Source organism: Pygoscelis adeliae, unplaced genomic scaffold (genome assembly GCF_000699105.1).
Source record: "Pygoscelis adeliae isolate BGI_AS28 unplaced genomic scaffold, ASM69910v1 Scaffold88, whole genome shotgun sequence".
NCBI classification, from domain to species: domain Eukaryota; kingdom Metazoa; phylum Chordata; class Aves; order Sphenisciformes; family Spheniscidae; genus Pygoscelis; species Pygoscelis adeliae.
Window position 1 is genome coordinate 1833750 of NW_008825616.1, and position 14020 is coordinate 1847769.

General features: G+C 52.0%; 1 protein-coding gene across 2 annotated transcripts; it reads left to right on the forward strand.

The window, feature by feature from the left end:
• The first annotated feature begins 1499 nt into the window (after positions 1-1499).
• GUK1 (guanylate kinase 1) lies at positions 1500-14008 on the forward strand. 2 transcript variants are annotated; one of them, XM_009333281.1, is made up of 8 exons: positions 1500-1760; positions 4861-4974; positions 6809-6850; positions 8028-8124; positions 11866-12004; positions 12962-13046; positions 13355-13440; positions 13896-14008. In XM_009333281.1, the coding sequence occupies exons 2-8, from the start codon at positions 4863-4865 to the stop codon at positions 13929-13931; spliced, it is 597 nt and encodes a 198-aa protein (XP_009331556.1). In that variant the 5' UTR covers positions 1500-1760; positions 4861-4862; the 3' UTR covers positions 13932-14008. The 2 variants fall into 2 exon arrangements, with proteins under 2 accessions (XP_009331556.1, XP_009331557.1); XM_009333282.1 differs by lacking the exon at positions 1500-1760 and adding an exon at positions 3582-3643.
• The last annotated feature ends 12 nt before the right edge of the window (positions 14009-14020 follow it).

The following is a 14020-nucleotide window of genomic DNA, read 5'->3' on the forward strand; positions in this document are numbered from 1 at the left end:
CACACACCCCCTCTAAATTACGTCTTGTTTTCCTCCGCCGATCTCCAGCAAAAGCGAAGGGATGCGTTTGGAGGGAGGCAAGGGGAAGCACCCGCAAGTCTCTCGGTTTCTTTTTAGCCCATTTCCCAAAGAAGCGAGGCCTGCGATGGCAAGACGCGTGGCTTTTCTCACTCCAGTTCTGAGTATTTTGGGGGGAAAAAAGGGAGTAAGGTAAAGGAGAGCGTCTCCATCTTCCCCTGCCGCCCCACCAGTGCTCTTTCAGGCAGAGAAGTGCCACCAGCACCAGCAGAGAGACAGGGTGGCACAGACCCTGCAGGGTCCCACCGTGGAGGTGCTGGGACGTGCTGTTTGAAGGCTTGGGTTCGGATCTGCGTGGGCAAGAGAAGGAGTTTCCCTGGCGCCTTCGTGGTGGACGAGTAGCCTAATTGTCGACCTGAGGCGAAGCAGTGGCCGGAGGCAACAGACTTCAGTCCAAAAGAAGAGGAGCGTTGCCTGCAGAAGGTGAAATCCTGGTGAAAACCAAGACTGAGTGATTTTTTCAACCAAGACTGAGTGATTTTTTCAAGACTGAGTGATTTTTCCCCCCCAAGACTGAGTGAGTGATTTTTCCCCCCCAAGACTGAGTGAGTGATTTTTCCCCCCCAAGACTGAGTGAGTGATTTTTCCCCCCCAAGACTGAGTGAGTGATTTTTCCCCCCCAAGACTGAGTGAGTGATTTTTCCCCCCCAAGACTGAGTGAGTGATTTTTCCCCCCCAAGACTGAGTGAGTGATTTTTCCCCCCCAAGACTGAGTGAGTGATTTTTCCCCCCCAAGACTGAGTGAGTGATTTTTCCCCCCCAAGACTGAGTGAGTGATTTTTCCCCCCCAAGACTGAGTGAGTGATTTTTCCCCCCCAAGACTGAGTGAGTGATTTTTCCCCCCCAAGACTGAGTGAGTGATTTTTCCCCCCCAAGACTGAGTGAGTGATTTTTCCCCCCCAAGACTGAGTGAGTGATTTTTCCCCCCCAAGACTGAGTGAGTGATTTTTCCCCCCCAAGACTGAGTGAGTGATTTTTCCCCCCCAAGACTGAGTGAGTGATTTTTCCCCCCCAAGACTGAGTGAGTGATTTTTCCCCCCCAAGACTGAGTGAGTGAGTTTTCCCCCCCAAGACTGAGTGAGTGAGTTTTCCCCCCCCAAGACGGAGTGAGTGAGTTTTCCCCCCCCAAGACGGAGTGAGTGAGTTTTCCCCCCCAAGACGGAGTGAGTGATTTTTCCCCCCCAAGACGGAGTGATTTTCTCGAGCAGTTGCCTCAGCCACACAGCTGTTGGGTGCGTAATGTGAGCGTAGCAGCTTCCCAGCCTGGGTTTTATGCCTGACGTGCCTCGATGCTGTCTAAGAGCCCATCCGTTCTTGGCGTCTGTGGGCATCACCGCTTGCTCGCCAGCCAAAGGCACGCTCCGTTTGAGAAGGAGGGTGGGCTGGAGACCTCGTGAGGCCCCCTCCGACCTGAACGGGCCGGCGGTCTCGCCCGGGAGGTACCACACCTCCCTCTGACCCACGGACAGCAGCTCTTCCCCGTCTGCGTTTACGCTGGTGACTGCGGGGGACGCGCGATCCGCGAGGTTACCTGCGGAGACGGGGACAGTTTTGCTGTTTGCCGAAGCGCCAGGCCGGCACGTGCCGGCACCCGTCAGCCCGTTGGCAGTGGTTTGACTGCAGCTTTCCCAGCCAGCAGAGCAGGGAGCGAGGAGTAAACCGCAAGAGAAGATTAAAGACCGGTGAGTGGTTTTCATTGGCCGTCTTAAAATTGCAGCTCAGTAATTAAGGCTTTAGGCAGCTCACAAATAGCCCAGCTTTCTGCCGGCTCGCTCGTTATTGCGAGCCTGTGGCTGCTGCGAGGAGCTGGACTTTATACCTTGGCTGAAAGGGAGTAAAAGCAAAAGGTAAGGATGCGTTGGAGCCCACTGCCAGCCAGCGCTCTGCCCGCTCCTCTTACCCCTTCCCAGTTTGTCTGGGGTTGAATGAAATGATTGTAGGTGGTTTGGGCAGCTTTAAATTCCCCTTTTCCTATCGGTGCCCGCCGAAGGGCGGATGAAATTTTGAAGGGGGAGAGAGGAAAGCTCTTTTCCCTCCAGCTGGGATGTGAGCGTCCTGGCTGGGATCTGCAGGCAGGGACCGGGACTTGTGCGTCCGGAGCAGTTCTTGTCGGCACAGCCGGATCGCGGTGGAGGGGAAGCCGTGAAGTGCCCGGACAGAGTCCATGCTGGCGTCCGAACGTCACGTGCGGGGGCTTTCGGTGGCGGCCGAGGAGGCCGGCGCGCGATGAAGGAGCGTGGTTCGGGAGCAGCCGTGTTGCGAAGTGCGCCGGGATGACTGGAGGGCGATGAACTTCGTGTAGCTCCCCTTTCTCTTCTGGAGTGTTTCACGAGCAATGGCCGGGGCTCACCCGTTTTATTTATGTGGGCGGGAGGAACTGGCAGGGGCAGAAGAGAGGGGAGATGCTTTGGGCAACTCGGCAAGGGCCCCTCTGCTTCCTTGCTGCGAGCGCTGAATAGCATTTCACCGGTGAGAAGGTGCGGGAAGGCGTGCTTTCCTCTTTCGGTATTGAACATTTATATTTATATTATACGATATTGAACAATATCACCGGTATTTAGGCAAGACCGGTGATATCTGGAAGTTATCAAAGCTCAAGGGCTAAGGGAAAGGTAGGACAGGCCCCCAAAAGGACTTCCTAGAGTTGGTTCAGCCTCGTGTTTTTCGGATGATGGAGCCTAATCCAGCGGCGTGGCCGTGCACGTGCGATGGGACCGATCCCCGGAGAATGGCTGGTCCTGCTGGGTCTCTGGGGCTGCGGCACCTGGAGGACACTAACAGCAAAAAAAAACCCAAACCCCCAAAAAAGACAGTTTCCTTTTGGATGGTGTTTGAACGTGGGTGTTTTTACGCCCACGTTAGCTGCTGCTGGCATCCACTTAAACTTTGTGTATTAACACCCCATCCTTTCGTACAGGCTTGGATAAGCTCTGGTCAGACAAGTACGAAGCATCCTCGGGGAACGGAGGGAAAACTCGTATCGCTTGCTAGCTGTAGTGCTGCCGGATAGGCGTCTGCGTGATCGCAGAGCTGTGCAGGAGGGATTTAGGGATAAGGAGGTATCCGGCTCATGCGGGCTGGGGTCAGGGAGGCAGCGTGGCTAGATTAGCCTGCTGCATGATCCGTGGCCGACTTTGTAAGAGACAGCATTTGGCTTAAGGCTGTTGAAGAAGTGATTTGTAAGGTCAGGGTGACATTGCTACAGTCTAATTTAAAACGGAAAGGCATTATGCTGTCTGTCGGCTGATTGCTCCTGAGGCCACGCCCAGCCGATGGGGTTAGAAAAATGCATTTCCAGGGGCTTTAACTGCTTGCGGAAACTAATTGTTTTTAAATAGGAGAAACAGGCTTGTTTGATTTGTCCCACTGTCATCATCGCCTCTGGTTTAGAAGCAGCTGAATTGCTGTTGATGGATGAGGGTCCCCAGCGGTACCCCCTGCACTGTCGTACAGGATTTTCTTCTTTATTCACGTGCTGATAATTAACCTTTCTTCCTCCCCAGAGAGGCAGGCACATGAAAACACCCAGTTTTTTCTTTCTGGCTGAAGAAACAACTGCAGAAAGGTCTGTGTGGCCCCAGGCTGCCTTTTTTTTTTTTTTTTTTCCTCTACCGGGAACCGAACCCTTCTTTCTTGCCATGAGACACCTTGAGCTGGAGTTAGTGCTCCAGGAAGTATGGAAATAAACCCCAAAGCATGCTCGTGTCCCAGATCACACCCGTGTTCAGACCGCTGTTGCAAGGCATTGGGGTTTAGTGCTGGAGGACTCACTGGGCTCCTGGGTCTAGGCTTCAGTACGTTGTCTGCTTATGGCAAAGGCTTTGCGTGCGGGTATTTATCCCAGGACTGATAGGAAACATTGAACTGTCCATCGTAGGCTCGTAGTTTGTACTTGTTGGGATGTAAATGGGCAACACAGGAGGTGTGGCGGTCCCACGGGCATCCCGTCCCTCGCTCGGAGCTGCCTGTGTGTAACGCTGGCTGATTTCTGCCCTTTGTCCTTGCCAGCATCTCCTGCAAACGCTCCTTGAGGCCTCTCCCCGTCAGAGGGAGGCGGCTGTGACTATACCCCTGTCAGTCAGGACAAGTATTAAGCTGGCGTTGCCCAGTGTGTGTGGATGTCCCATGATGTTTCCAGATGCCACCACGTACAGACAGCATTTTCCTCCTGTTAGAGAAAGTTTTCCCTAGGATTTGGGGAAAATCCCAGAGGGACCCGACCCTGGTGACAGAGAACAGAGCTGGCTTGAATTATCCCGGTTTAGTGGCAGGTGGAGCCCAGTTTCCTCCTCCTTTGGGTTAAGTCCTGTGAGTTTAACCTCAGTCCCTTGGGAACGGGTGTTCACGCTGCAGTGATACATGTCCTTTATTTGTCCGAGGTGTTTGTTCCCCGGGTAAGAATTGGGGCCGACGGCAAAGCAAGGTGAAGCTGTCCTGCTGCATTGCTTGCGGCCTCCGTTGTCTGCTTTCCAAAACGATACCCGAGTCCTCAGGGCTCCCAGCCCGGATCTTTCGCAGCGGTAGAGAGGTGGCAGCTCCCGCTGTCTGCAGCCGGTTTGCTAATTTAATAGTTCTTTGAATTTCCCCGGTATTTCTGGCACTCTCAGTTGCTTCCTATCGGCTCTAGGCTTGTGATTTCTCCTCATTTCAGATTTGCCTGCAGAAACTTGTGTCTGAGGGTAAAGGATAGATGCTGTTTTGTGGGGACAAGCACCACTGGGAATCCATAGCTGTCTTTTTCCATGGGTGTTTCTAACCAGACACGTATTTTTCTGTCTCTAGCTATGCAGGGACCGAGACCAGTGGTTCTGAGTGGCCCGTCGGGTGCAGGGAAGAGCACTTTGTTAAAGAAATTGCTTAAAGATTACGAGAACATCTTCGGCTTCAGCGTCTCCCGTGAGTATCCGTATGTCTCTGGGGAAGGGCAGTGGAGGAGTTCAGGGCCGCTAGCCCAGAGCCTGCTTCTGTGGTTGTATTCATACCCCAAATAATGGGCTTCTGTGGCTTGCCTGTGTCCTGGTCTGTCTGTGGGCTCTTTGGGATGTTTAAATAAGTCAGGATGCCTTTTACTACTGGTATTGAGTGGCAAGGCTAAGATTAGTCTGGGCTAGCACCCTTTCCAGGTCTGGTGACTCCCCACACCGCTAGACACAGCTCGGAGAGGTGACGAGATTTTTTTTCTGAGTGATTCTTGACTCTGAAAGTAACAAAATCCCCACCACCACCTCTGCTTCAAAAGCCAATTCTTTCCGTCCACCTGCGGGAGCCGATGGGGATTTTAACAGCCCAGGGGCTGCACACCAGACTCTCAGATTTAAAATCGAAGAGTTTTCCTGAAGCCCATCTCGTTAGTGGGTCGGTCAGTGAAACAGTTCGCCCCATCACCTGCGTACGTTCCTCCTCCTGCCATTGCTCTGGTGGTTTGTTGACTTTTTCTACGTCGGTCACTAAGTGCTGGCCAAGGGTCCTTTTTTTTTTTTTCGTTTTTTTCCCCCTACCTGGGATGGTTCCCTGTAATGTGAAAATAACCCCTGGCCGGCCGGCTCGATCCACTCACACCTGCCTGCAGGCCGTGCTGAAGTCCTCCTGCGTCCACCGCAGAGTAAGTGCAGGGAATTTCCTTCAGGCAGCTTGCCCGTTGCAACACTAATTTTGTTTCCTTTTTCTCGAATGACACCGTAACGGTTACCCTCGGAGGGTGGGCTGTGTCCGCAGCTCATTTGCCTGGCTTTCCCTGGAGCTCTGCAAGGTGTTTTTAAGTGCGTTACCAAAAATTTTTTTTTTACTGTCCTAATGCTTTGGATCCCGCAGGTAAAATCCTTGCTTTGAGATCTGTGAGATGCGGATTCATTCCACCACGAAAGAGCAAATACTGGATGTTTAAAAATTTAATGTTCCTGGAGATGAAAAAAAAACCTTAAAGTTACCTTTCCTTTCGTGTGCTTCATCTTATGCTCTTGATTCAGCTGAATCTCTCATCTCAGTCCAAACTAAAACTTAGCGTTTTCCCCGAGGTTGCCTCTTGGTAGGTATTTTTTTCCTAAATCTCCATAGGCCGCTTAGGCCTTGGCAGCTGGCGCTTTATAAAAAACTTACAGGTGGTCGGAGCCTCGCGGTTAACTCCTGCCGGTCCTAAATAAAATAATCGGCGTTGCCCTCCACGATGACCATCAGCTCCTTTCTGGTTTCCAGAGCATGTGCTTAAAATAGTACCGGTTTGAACAACTTCCAGCAGGGTTCAAAGGCTGTCTGGTTTATTCACCTACCTCGTGCAGGGCTTTGCCCGTATTTGTTAAATCTGGCTATTTTAAGCGCCTATGTAGGTGCTGCATGATCTTTTACAATGAAGATAACTCTGCGAAGTAGGGCGCCGCTAATTCCCCTGAACTGAGGCAGAGGTCCGAATAACGTGTCTAGGATTACGCAGGAGAAGGCTGTAGCAGAGCTGAAAACTAAGCCCAGCCTGGTAAGTCCTGCACTTAAGACCGCTCAGCCCCATAACAGTCTTAATTGATTGTTTTCAGATAATCTAGGATTCTTCGATTAAAGGCCAGTCCTGCGTGTCGTTGCGTGTTACGCTAGCTGGTTCCAGAAGCTTTGATCATTTTAAATAGAGGATCAGCTTTCTACGTGATCGGGTTAATCTGCTGCGTGCGTGTTTTTATTTCTTTGATGCTGTTACTTCCTTGGGTGACCTACACAATTTCCAAGGCTGTTTTTTTGCTTACAGATACCACAAGGCAGCCAAGACCCGGAGAAGTAAACGGCAAAGGTGAGCGTGTTGCAGTTGGGCCTGTCTCGTCGGACTCGGCAAATAATTCCTCTGACAAATGTTAAGCTTTTAGGTGAAGCGCGTGCATGGATCCCCACTAGCAGATAAGTTAGTTCTGCATTCGTGTTTATAGGGTGCATTTCCTTAGGCAGACGTTCAGTGATGATATATCTGAGAGCGTGTATGTAAATGTGTATATAAATGCGCATACGTACACACACTTCGGTTCTTTATCTCGGTGGCAATGAGACCGTAGCCGTTTACCGCTGTTCGGCAGCACGTGTCGTGTGTTGGAGAGAAGATAACGAGGAGGGACGGACTTGGCAGAACAAAACCAAAATGGAATTAAGCGGTGAAAAGTTAACAGAGGCAGAGCATGTGCTGCCAGTTTTCTTTTCTGGACGCCGTCTCTGCGACTCGCTGGCCCAGGTTTTCAAAGCGGGGCTCTCGGTTTAAGCGCCCTGGTCCCTACTTGGTCACGGAGTGGCGTGGTTTTCCGAAGTGCCAGGTAGCTCTGGTGAGGTACCTCCAATGCGCGCTGCTTTGGAAGACGCAGCTGCTTCATGAGATGCCTTTATCTGTATTGATAGCTAGCGTGCAGCTGGCCAGCTGCTTTTCTGTTTTCTGGTTTGTTTGCATATTTCAGAAAGAATCAAACGAGGTTTGCGCTTAATTTCCGACGGCAGTTTTCACTCTGAAGGGAAAGGGAGGAATTTTAACGAAAGATAGAGAAACATTCCTTTTTCGTTCGTTTGGTTTTGATGTTCCCTTTTATCTCCCCCTCTCTCTCTCTCATCCCATTCTAGTCTTTAATCATAAATGTTTTCAAATTAAGGGCCTTGGCAGTCCTGCTGTAATGTGTTCCACACCTGTGGGGAGCCGGGGGGAGTTTCCCACTGCACCAGAAAGGGGAAGGGGTACGAAAAAGGCGGTACAGCAGCATGTCTGGCCGCACAGAAAGCTCCAAAACATTTTGAGCAAGTGCCTGGGCAATTGGTGTGGAGAGGGGATGCTGCTATACAGTAATTAGGAAGTAGATATCTGCAGTCTGCCAACGTCGTCCAAAGGAGATTTTAAGGGCCTTCCCCCCCTAAGCACCCACGGGTGTCGTTTTGACCATGAACTTTACCTTCAAAGCTGTTAATTTCTGGCTATTTTTCCTGTTTTCCCTATCCAGATTACCACTTCGTGACCAGAGAGGAAATGCAGAAAGAAATTGATGCCGGTGAATTCATTGAGCACGCGGAGTTCTCCGGAAATATGTACGGGACGAGGTACGCAGTTCAGACGCTGTCGCTGCTCAACCAGCTGGTGCCGGGAGCGGAGATGATGGTGAAGGAAAACAATATTTTAACCTAGCGACAGTGTTTTCCCCCAAACAGGCAGATTCTTGCCATAAGCAAAGCCTTTCGTTTTGATGGTGGGGTCCTTGTCAGCTTTATTAAGGCGGCAAAATTAACTCTTGCAAGGAGTTAGCTCATCCTAATTAAATCATCGTTGCGTTCTGAGCGTCTCTATAGCCTCCAGTGTTTGAGGGCTGCTGAAGTAATTCATATGCTTAATACTTTTCTTGCACAGGGGTGATTTTTCACAGACTATTTACGCTCCTTAATATTTTCCAAGTGCTTGCAGAGAATAGTGGTCAGAATGGAGACTTCCTCCCATTATCCCTGCGTTACCTAATGGTCTGAATACGACGAATTCAGGAGCAGAAGTGATGATATCTGTATTGGCTGCTGTGAAATAAGTGCCGCTTCGGTAAAGCGGCGGCTTACGAATAGGTAAATCGCATGGCACCCTTGACTGGGGTTAAAGAGTTAGGTGGATTTTAAAATAGCATTGCCCTGGGCGTTGGAGCTGATGATCAATGAAATGTTAAGCTGCAATGTTAATTAGAAGTCAGGTATCCTATATAATTATTGTGAGAAAATTGTGGCACTATAGTAAAGGACCTGCTAAGGAGGAAAGCTGAATGTTTCCTGAGATTTTTAATGAGTTGCATTAAAGAAATTTGCCTGAAATGCTTTTCAGGAAGACTTACGTTTCTTAAAGAGCCGAATGTCCTTTTTTGAGGATTTTTTCTGGAGATGGCAAAATTAGCTCCTGAGGATGGTTTCCTTATGGGAGGTGCCAACATAAGGCCCCCAGACCGAACGTGCTGTAGGTGTACGGCTCTGAGGGAACGGTTGGTGATTTTGCATTTCAGTAACGTCGCTGTTTTGATGTGACGTGCGCAGGCGTCGCTGCTCTCGCCGCAGCCCAGGGCAGCCTCGCGGGGCTCTGGCCACGCTCCCTCCGAGGCTGACGGAGAAGCACAGTCCCCTGCCCTAGCCTTGATACTTCCAGTGGCACTGGTTTGGCAAGAGAAGCGGAACCTGACAGCTCATCTTCCAAAATAGCCAGCACCAAAGAGAAACTGAGTTCAAGCTCCTTAATCCCTGGCTTCATCCTGCGTAGGACAGGCTTCCTTCCGTCACGCGTGTCCAGCTTAATGCAGCCGGCCACAGCGTGGAGGAGACGGCTGCTTTCTGATGCCTGATACGTAGGCGGAGTTGATTTTGGTGCCTTTTCTTCGGGGTGGATGCTGAGAATATACCTCTCCTCAGCCAATTTCCTTGAAATCTGCAGGACTTTGATACTTTAACCAAATTAAATGGGGTGCTTGGGTTTGTTTCTGAGGTGCTTTTCTCCCTGGCCCTCACTTTTCATCTTTGGCCCCCTTTGCATATTCACGCTGCCTGTGCTCTGCCTTGTGGTGGTGGGCATGCAGGGTGGGAGGCTGAAATTAGCCCAAACCATCTCAGCAATAAAGACCAGTTTGCAAACAAAATAAATACAGAAACTCTCCAAGCCTATGTTTCTTCTACAAGTGCCTAAGGATGTTTCTAATCAGATGTGTGATAAAAAGGAGAGAGTCCCTCATGCTTGTCAGAATAGTTGAAGTTTTCGCCAATCCTTTCTGCTCCCTGAATCTCATCAGCTAATAATAATGAATAACTGAAAATTAATTCCTTAATTTAAGAGCCCTGAAAGGGCCCCGTCTGTGGGGTGGCACTGAGTCCTGCCCACAGAAACCAGAATTTCTTTGAAGCCGCCTTAAATTAGAGGCTGAAGTCAGGGTGCAGGCACGGGGTCTCTTTCTCGGGACTCTGAGAGCTGCTGGCTCTTTGTCAATCGGTTGTAGCGGGAGTCAGTTGATACCTGGTGATACCAGATGAAGCCTGCGGCTTTCACAAGGCAAACCAAGCCATTCTGGGGAGCTTTTGTGGATTTGCGGTGGATGATGCTCAGATCTGGGCTCGCTGCTGCCCACCCAGGCAAGGCAGCGAACTCCTGTATTTGTGTAAGACACAGTGCTGGTCTCGCAGCTTCGCTTCACTTTTCTCCTTCCTGTTGGGGTTTGTGACCTGTGCTGTGGGACTCCCAGGTCAGGAGGAGAGTCAGCCACCTCCATCCTCCTGCGTCACCCCATCACGGCAGTGCCTCTGCAGGCTGCAGACCCTGCTGCACTGACCGGACCAGCTGCGGGACCCCGGGGCTGCCTGTCTGCCTGCTCTTCCCCGCCGTCCGGCGTGAGGAGCTCGCAGCGTCGCTGCGTCGGGCTGCTCCGTTGCTCATCTCTGTTTGCCGGGGCTTTTCTGGGCTTGCAGGCTCCCAGAAGTCTTTACAGCTTTCCCCGTCTCGGCTCTGCTCCCTGTTCCTCCGAGAGGCACCTTCTGCTCGCGCTGCCTCTGTCCTCTCCGGCTGTGTTTGCAGCGAGCTGTCGTGTAGCTGTGGTAGCTGTGGGTTCGGGACTCTCCGTCTGCGCTGTGACATCTTCCTCTGCTCACACCCTGCCAACAGCAGCGCAGTGGCCGCAAGCAGCTGCTGCGTGACACCCGTGGGTGCTTTCCCTCTGTGCACCCTGTCTTCTCCAGCTGGCACAGCCAGGAGCGGGGCTGGTGAGAGCTGTGGGAGGAGGGCTGGGGGTCCCGAATCCTGTTTCGCTGGAGCTGTGACTCCCCTTTCCTGGGGCGTAGGACCACACAAGAGCATTTGTTTGAAGGAGTCTGTTTTCAGCACGTCTTTGCAGAAGGCATCAGGGTGCAAACCTTGGTGGTGCAGGGTGACAAGGTGAGGTCCAAAGAGGTGCCCTGGGTATGGGCAGGGAATCGAGCAAGTTGGAGGCTGGCTGTAGGGCAGTGTTTTCTCTTAATCTCTGCTTCCATTGCATGACCTCCCGACTTCACGACCTCAAAACCTGCAGTGCCGCCTCTGAGCTCCTGGCAGGGCTTTTCTCCGCACTGTCCATCATGCCACGGAGCCCTGGCTTGAAGAAGAACCTGTGCCCAGCACTGTGCAAATACTGACTGAAAAGCCTCCCAAGAGGGCTGCTACCCAGTAACTAGTCCAGGTACCTCCAGTGCACCAGGAGAGGGTTGGCGTTGCTGCTTTTCAAGGGAGAATTGTAGGTGTTCAGGAACAAGCTCGAGGCAATTCCCCCGTGTTGGGGAAGAGATACCGTCTTTAACGACACACGAGAACCACCACTTAAAAAATATTTTCTTAATTGTGCATCTTGCGACCCAGGCAGGAGCATCCATCTCCATCAAGCGTCCTTCGGGAGAGCACAGGGGTACAGAAGTGGGTGGCTCTCTGGAGAAGGAAAGGTCTCAGTGTTTTTGCTCTCTGGTGAAGCTTGCTCCTGTGTTTGTTGAAGGCAGGAGCTTTAAGGACCGTACCTAATCCACGCTGCTCGTGGGGTAGTCGCACATGATCCATTTCCACACTTTCCATCGTGGTTTTGCCAACCTGTAGGAGACAGCAGGTCACTGCTCCACCCCAGCGACCCAGAGGACACTTGGGGAAAGAGAAACTGTTTAGCAAGAGCAGAGCAGGCTCTCTCTTCTCTCCTGCCACAGTTTGGGCACAGGGGAGCCCTGTGAGGTGAAGACCTCGCGTTTCCGGGGGACGCACCAAACCCCCACTGCTATGGCTGGACACTCTGACCCCTTCCCTCTTTGCTCTGTCCCCAGTAAAGGTGCAGTGCAGGCTGTTCAGGCCCAGAGCCAGATCTGCGTCCTTGACATCGACATCCAGGGCGTGAAGAACATCAAGAGGACGGACCTGAACCCCATCTACATCTTCGTGCAGCCTCCGTCCATAGACATCTTGGTGAGCGACCGCCTTCCTTTGCCGTTAGGCAGTTAGAGGTAATCAGCCTCTCGCTCTGAAGCGATGGGGGTTCCCCCCTCTTTGATTCATCTGTATGGTTTTTAAGGGCTGTAGAATAGGGTGGGAGGATGTTTCTGAGCACACTGTTACCTCTGCCCGGTCTAACTCCCCGGCCTCTAGTTCCCAAGGATAAATCTCCCTGTGCCCTGTTTTTTGAGTCCCTCCTGTACAGCTTCTGCACCTCAGCGTGTTTGCCTGCGTTGGGTTATAGGCTCTGTTGCAGCGTGGCCAGCCTTGAAAGGCATTAGTTGTGCTTATGCTGGAGAGAGAAGGAGACTTTTGTGCTGAGACTTGCCTCCAGATATTAAACTTAAACCGAGAGAGGCTGGTTCTCTGCAGCACCAGAAATCCTAGACCCCTCTGGTCTTACGGGGCCCTATATAATATCGTAGTGTGCCTCTGGGAGAAGTGAAATCGCTGTCATGGTTCTGGGAGGGGTGCAGACATGTACATGCAACTTGCTGAAGCCACGCAAGGAGCGCGGGGCAGAGACGCCCGTGACTCTTGGCTCTCCCCTCTTGCTCTCAGCAGATCAGGCAGTCTCTGTTTCTCGTTGAGTTTGTGGAGGAGGAAGCCAACAGCACCAGATGCCAGAGCCCAGCAGAGAGATCTCATCTCCCAGCAGTACCTGCAAAAAAATAAATACATACAGGGGGCGGGAAAGAGACTGGGAACCTGAGCTCTGGGGAGGAGATCTTGAGCCGAAACCCGGCTTGGCCACTGGTTTGCTCTGGGCTGTGGATGAGGCCCCTCACCCTTTGCAGCGTGTTACCTCGCGTGCCCGTGGTCACCGGCGGTAGCAAATGGCAGACGGCACCGGCTTGTGGGGTGGGTGGTGGTTTCTGCGTGCAGCATTTGGAACACGCGTTTCCTTAATATGTTTGTCATTGGATTTAGGAAAAAAGACTACGTGACCGAAAGACTGAGACGGAAGACAGTTTACTGAAGCGTTTGACTGCGGCCCGCGTAGATTTGGAACTCAGTAAGTCCAGGGGCCTTCAAGTGACGTGTGCAGGGAGAGGGGATGTGCTGGTGATTTAGGAGCTGGTTTTTGCGTGAGCGTTCTCCGAGGAGTGCTGGCAGGGCTTGGACGTTAGCGGGGTTTGATCTGAGCGCCATGCTGCGTCGTTTCCCGCTGCAGTTCCTCGTGGGCCGTTGGCAGAGAAGCGCATTATCAGTGGCTGAAATAATATTATTAAAATGCCACAGGAACTCGGGTCATGCACGAGAGATGACACAGAGAAGGAACATGTTCTCCTCTAACTCCTCTGTCCTCACCTCCTTCCCTAGGTAAAGAGCCTGGCCTGTTTGACTTGGTCATTATTAACGATGATTTAGAAAAAGCCTATTCCGAGCTGAAGGAGGCACTCCTGGAGGTGAGTCGTTCGGGGCTTTTCTGCCTCGCTCCCCGGGCAGGCGTGACATCTAGGCTGAGCAGGTGAGGGCCTGTCCGTAGGCAGCCGCAGAAATGTGACCTCATGCCCGCGCTCGATGTGTTTCGAGCTGCTGAGTGACATGGTTGAGCACAGATCGCGTATGAGCGATGATGGATCAGCGGCCTAAGAGTGGGAAACGGATCCGGCGTGGTACTGGGTTAGGGGCAAAATAAGCATACATCGCTGGGCAGCACGGAAGGGGTGTGCTATTTCTGAAGAGCCTCTAGGTCAAACCTTGCCTTGTCCCTAAAGACTCCTGCGTAAGCTCCGGGCTTGGGCCTGTGGTGCTGCGGAGCTGGTCTGAGGAGGTGATCGCTCGCGGTCTCCAGAGCTGTGAAACTGAGTTGTTCCCGAAGAGCGGCAGATGCTCAGTTGTTTTCCTGATCTCCTTGCAGGAAATCGAGAAGACCCAAGAATCCAGGAAGTCCTGAGCTGAGCCTGCTTGGACGTTTTAACTTTGCACATCCTTCCTGAAGCACGTCACACCACTTTATTCCGAGAGACATTCCCTTTAGGCTGA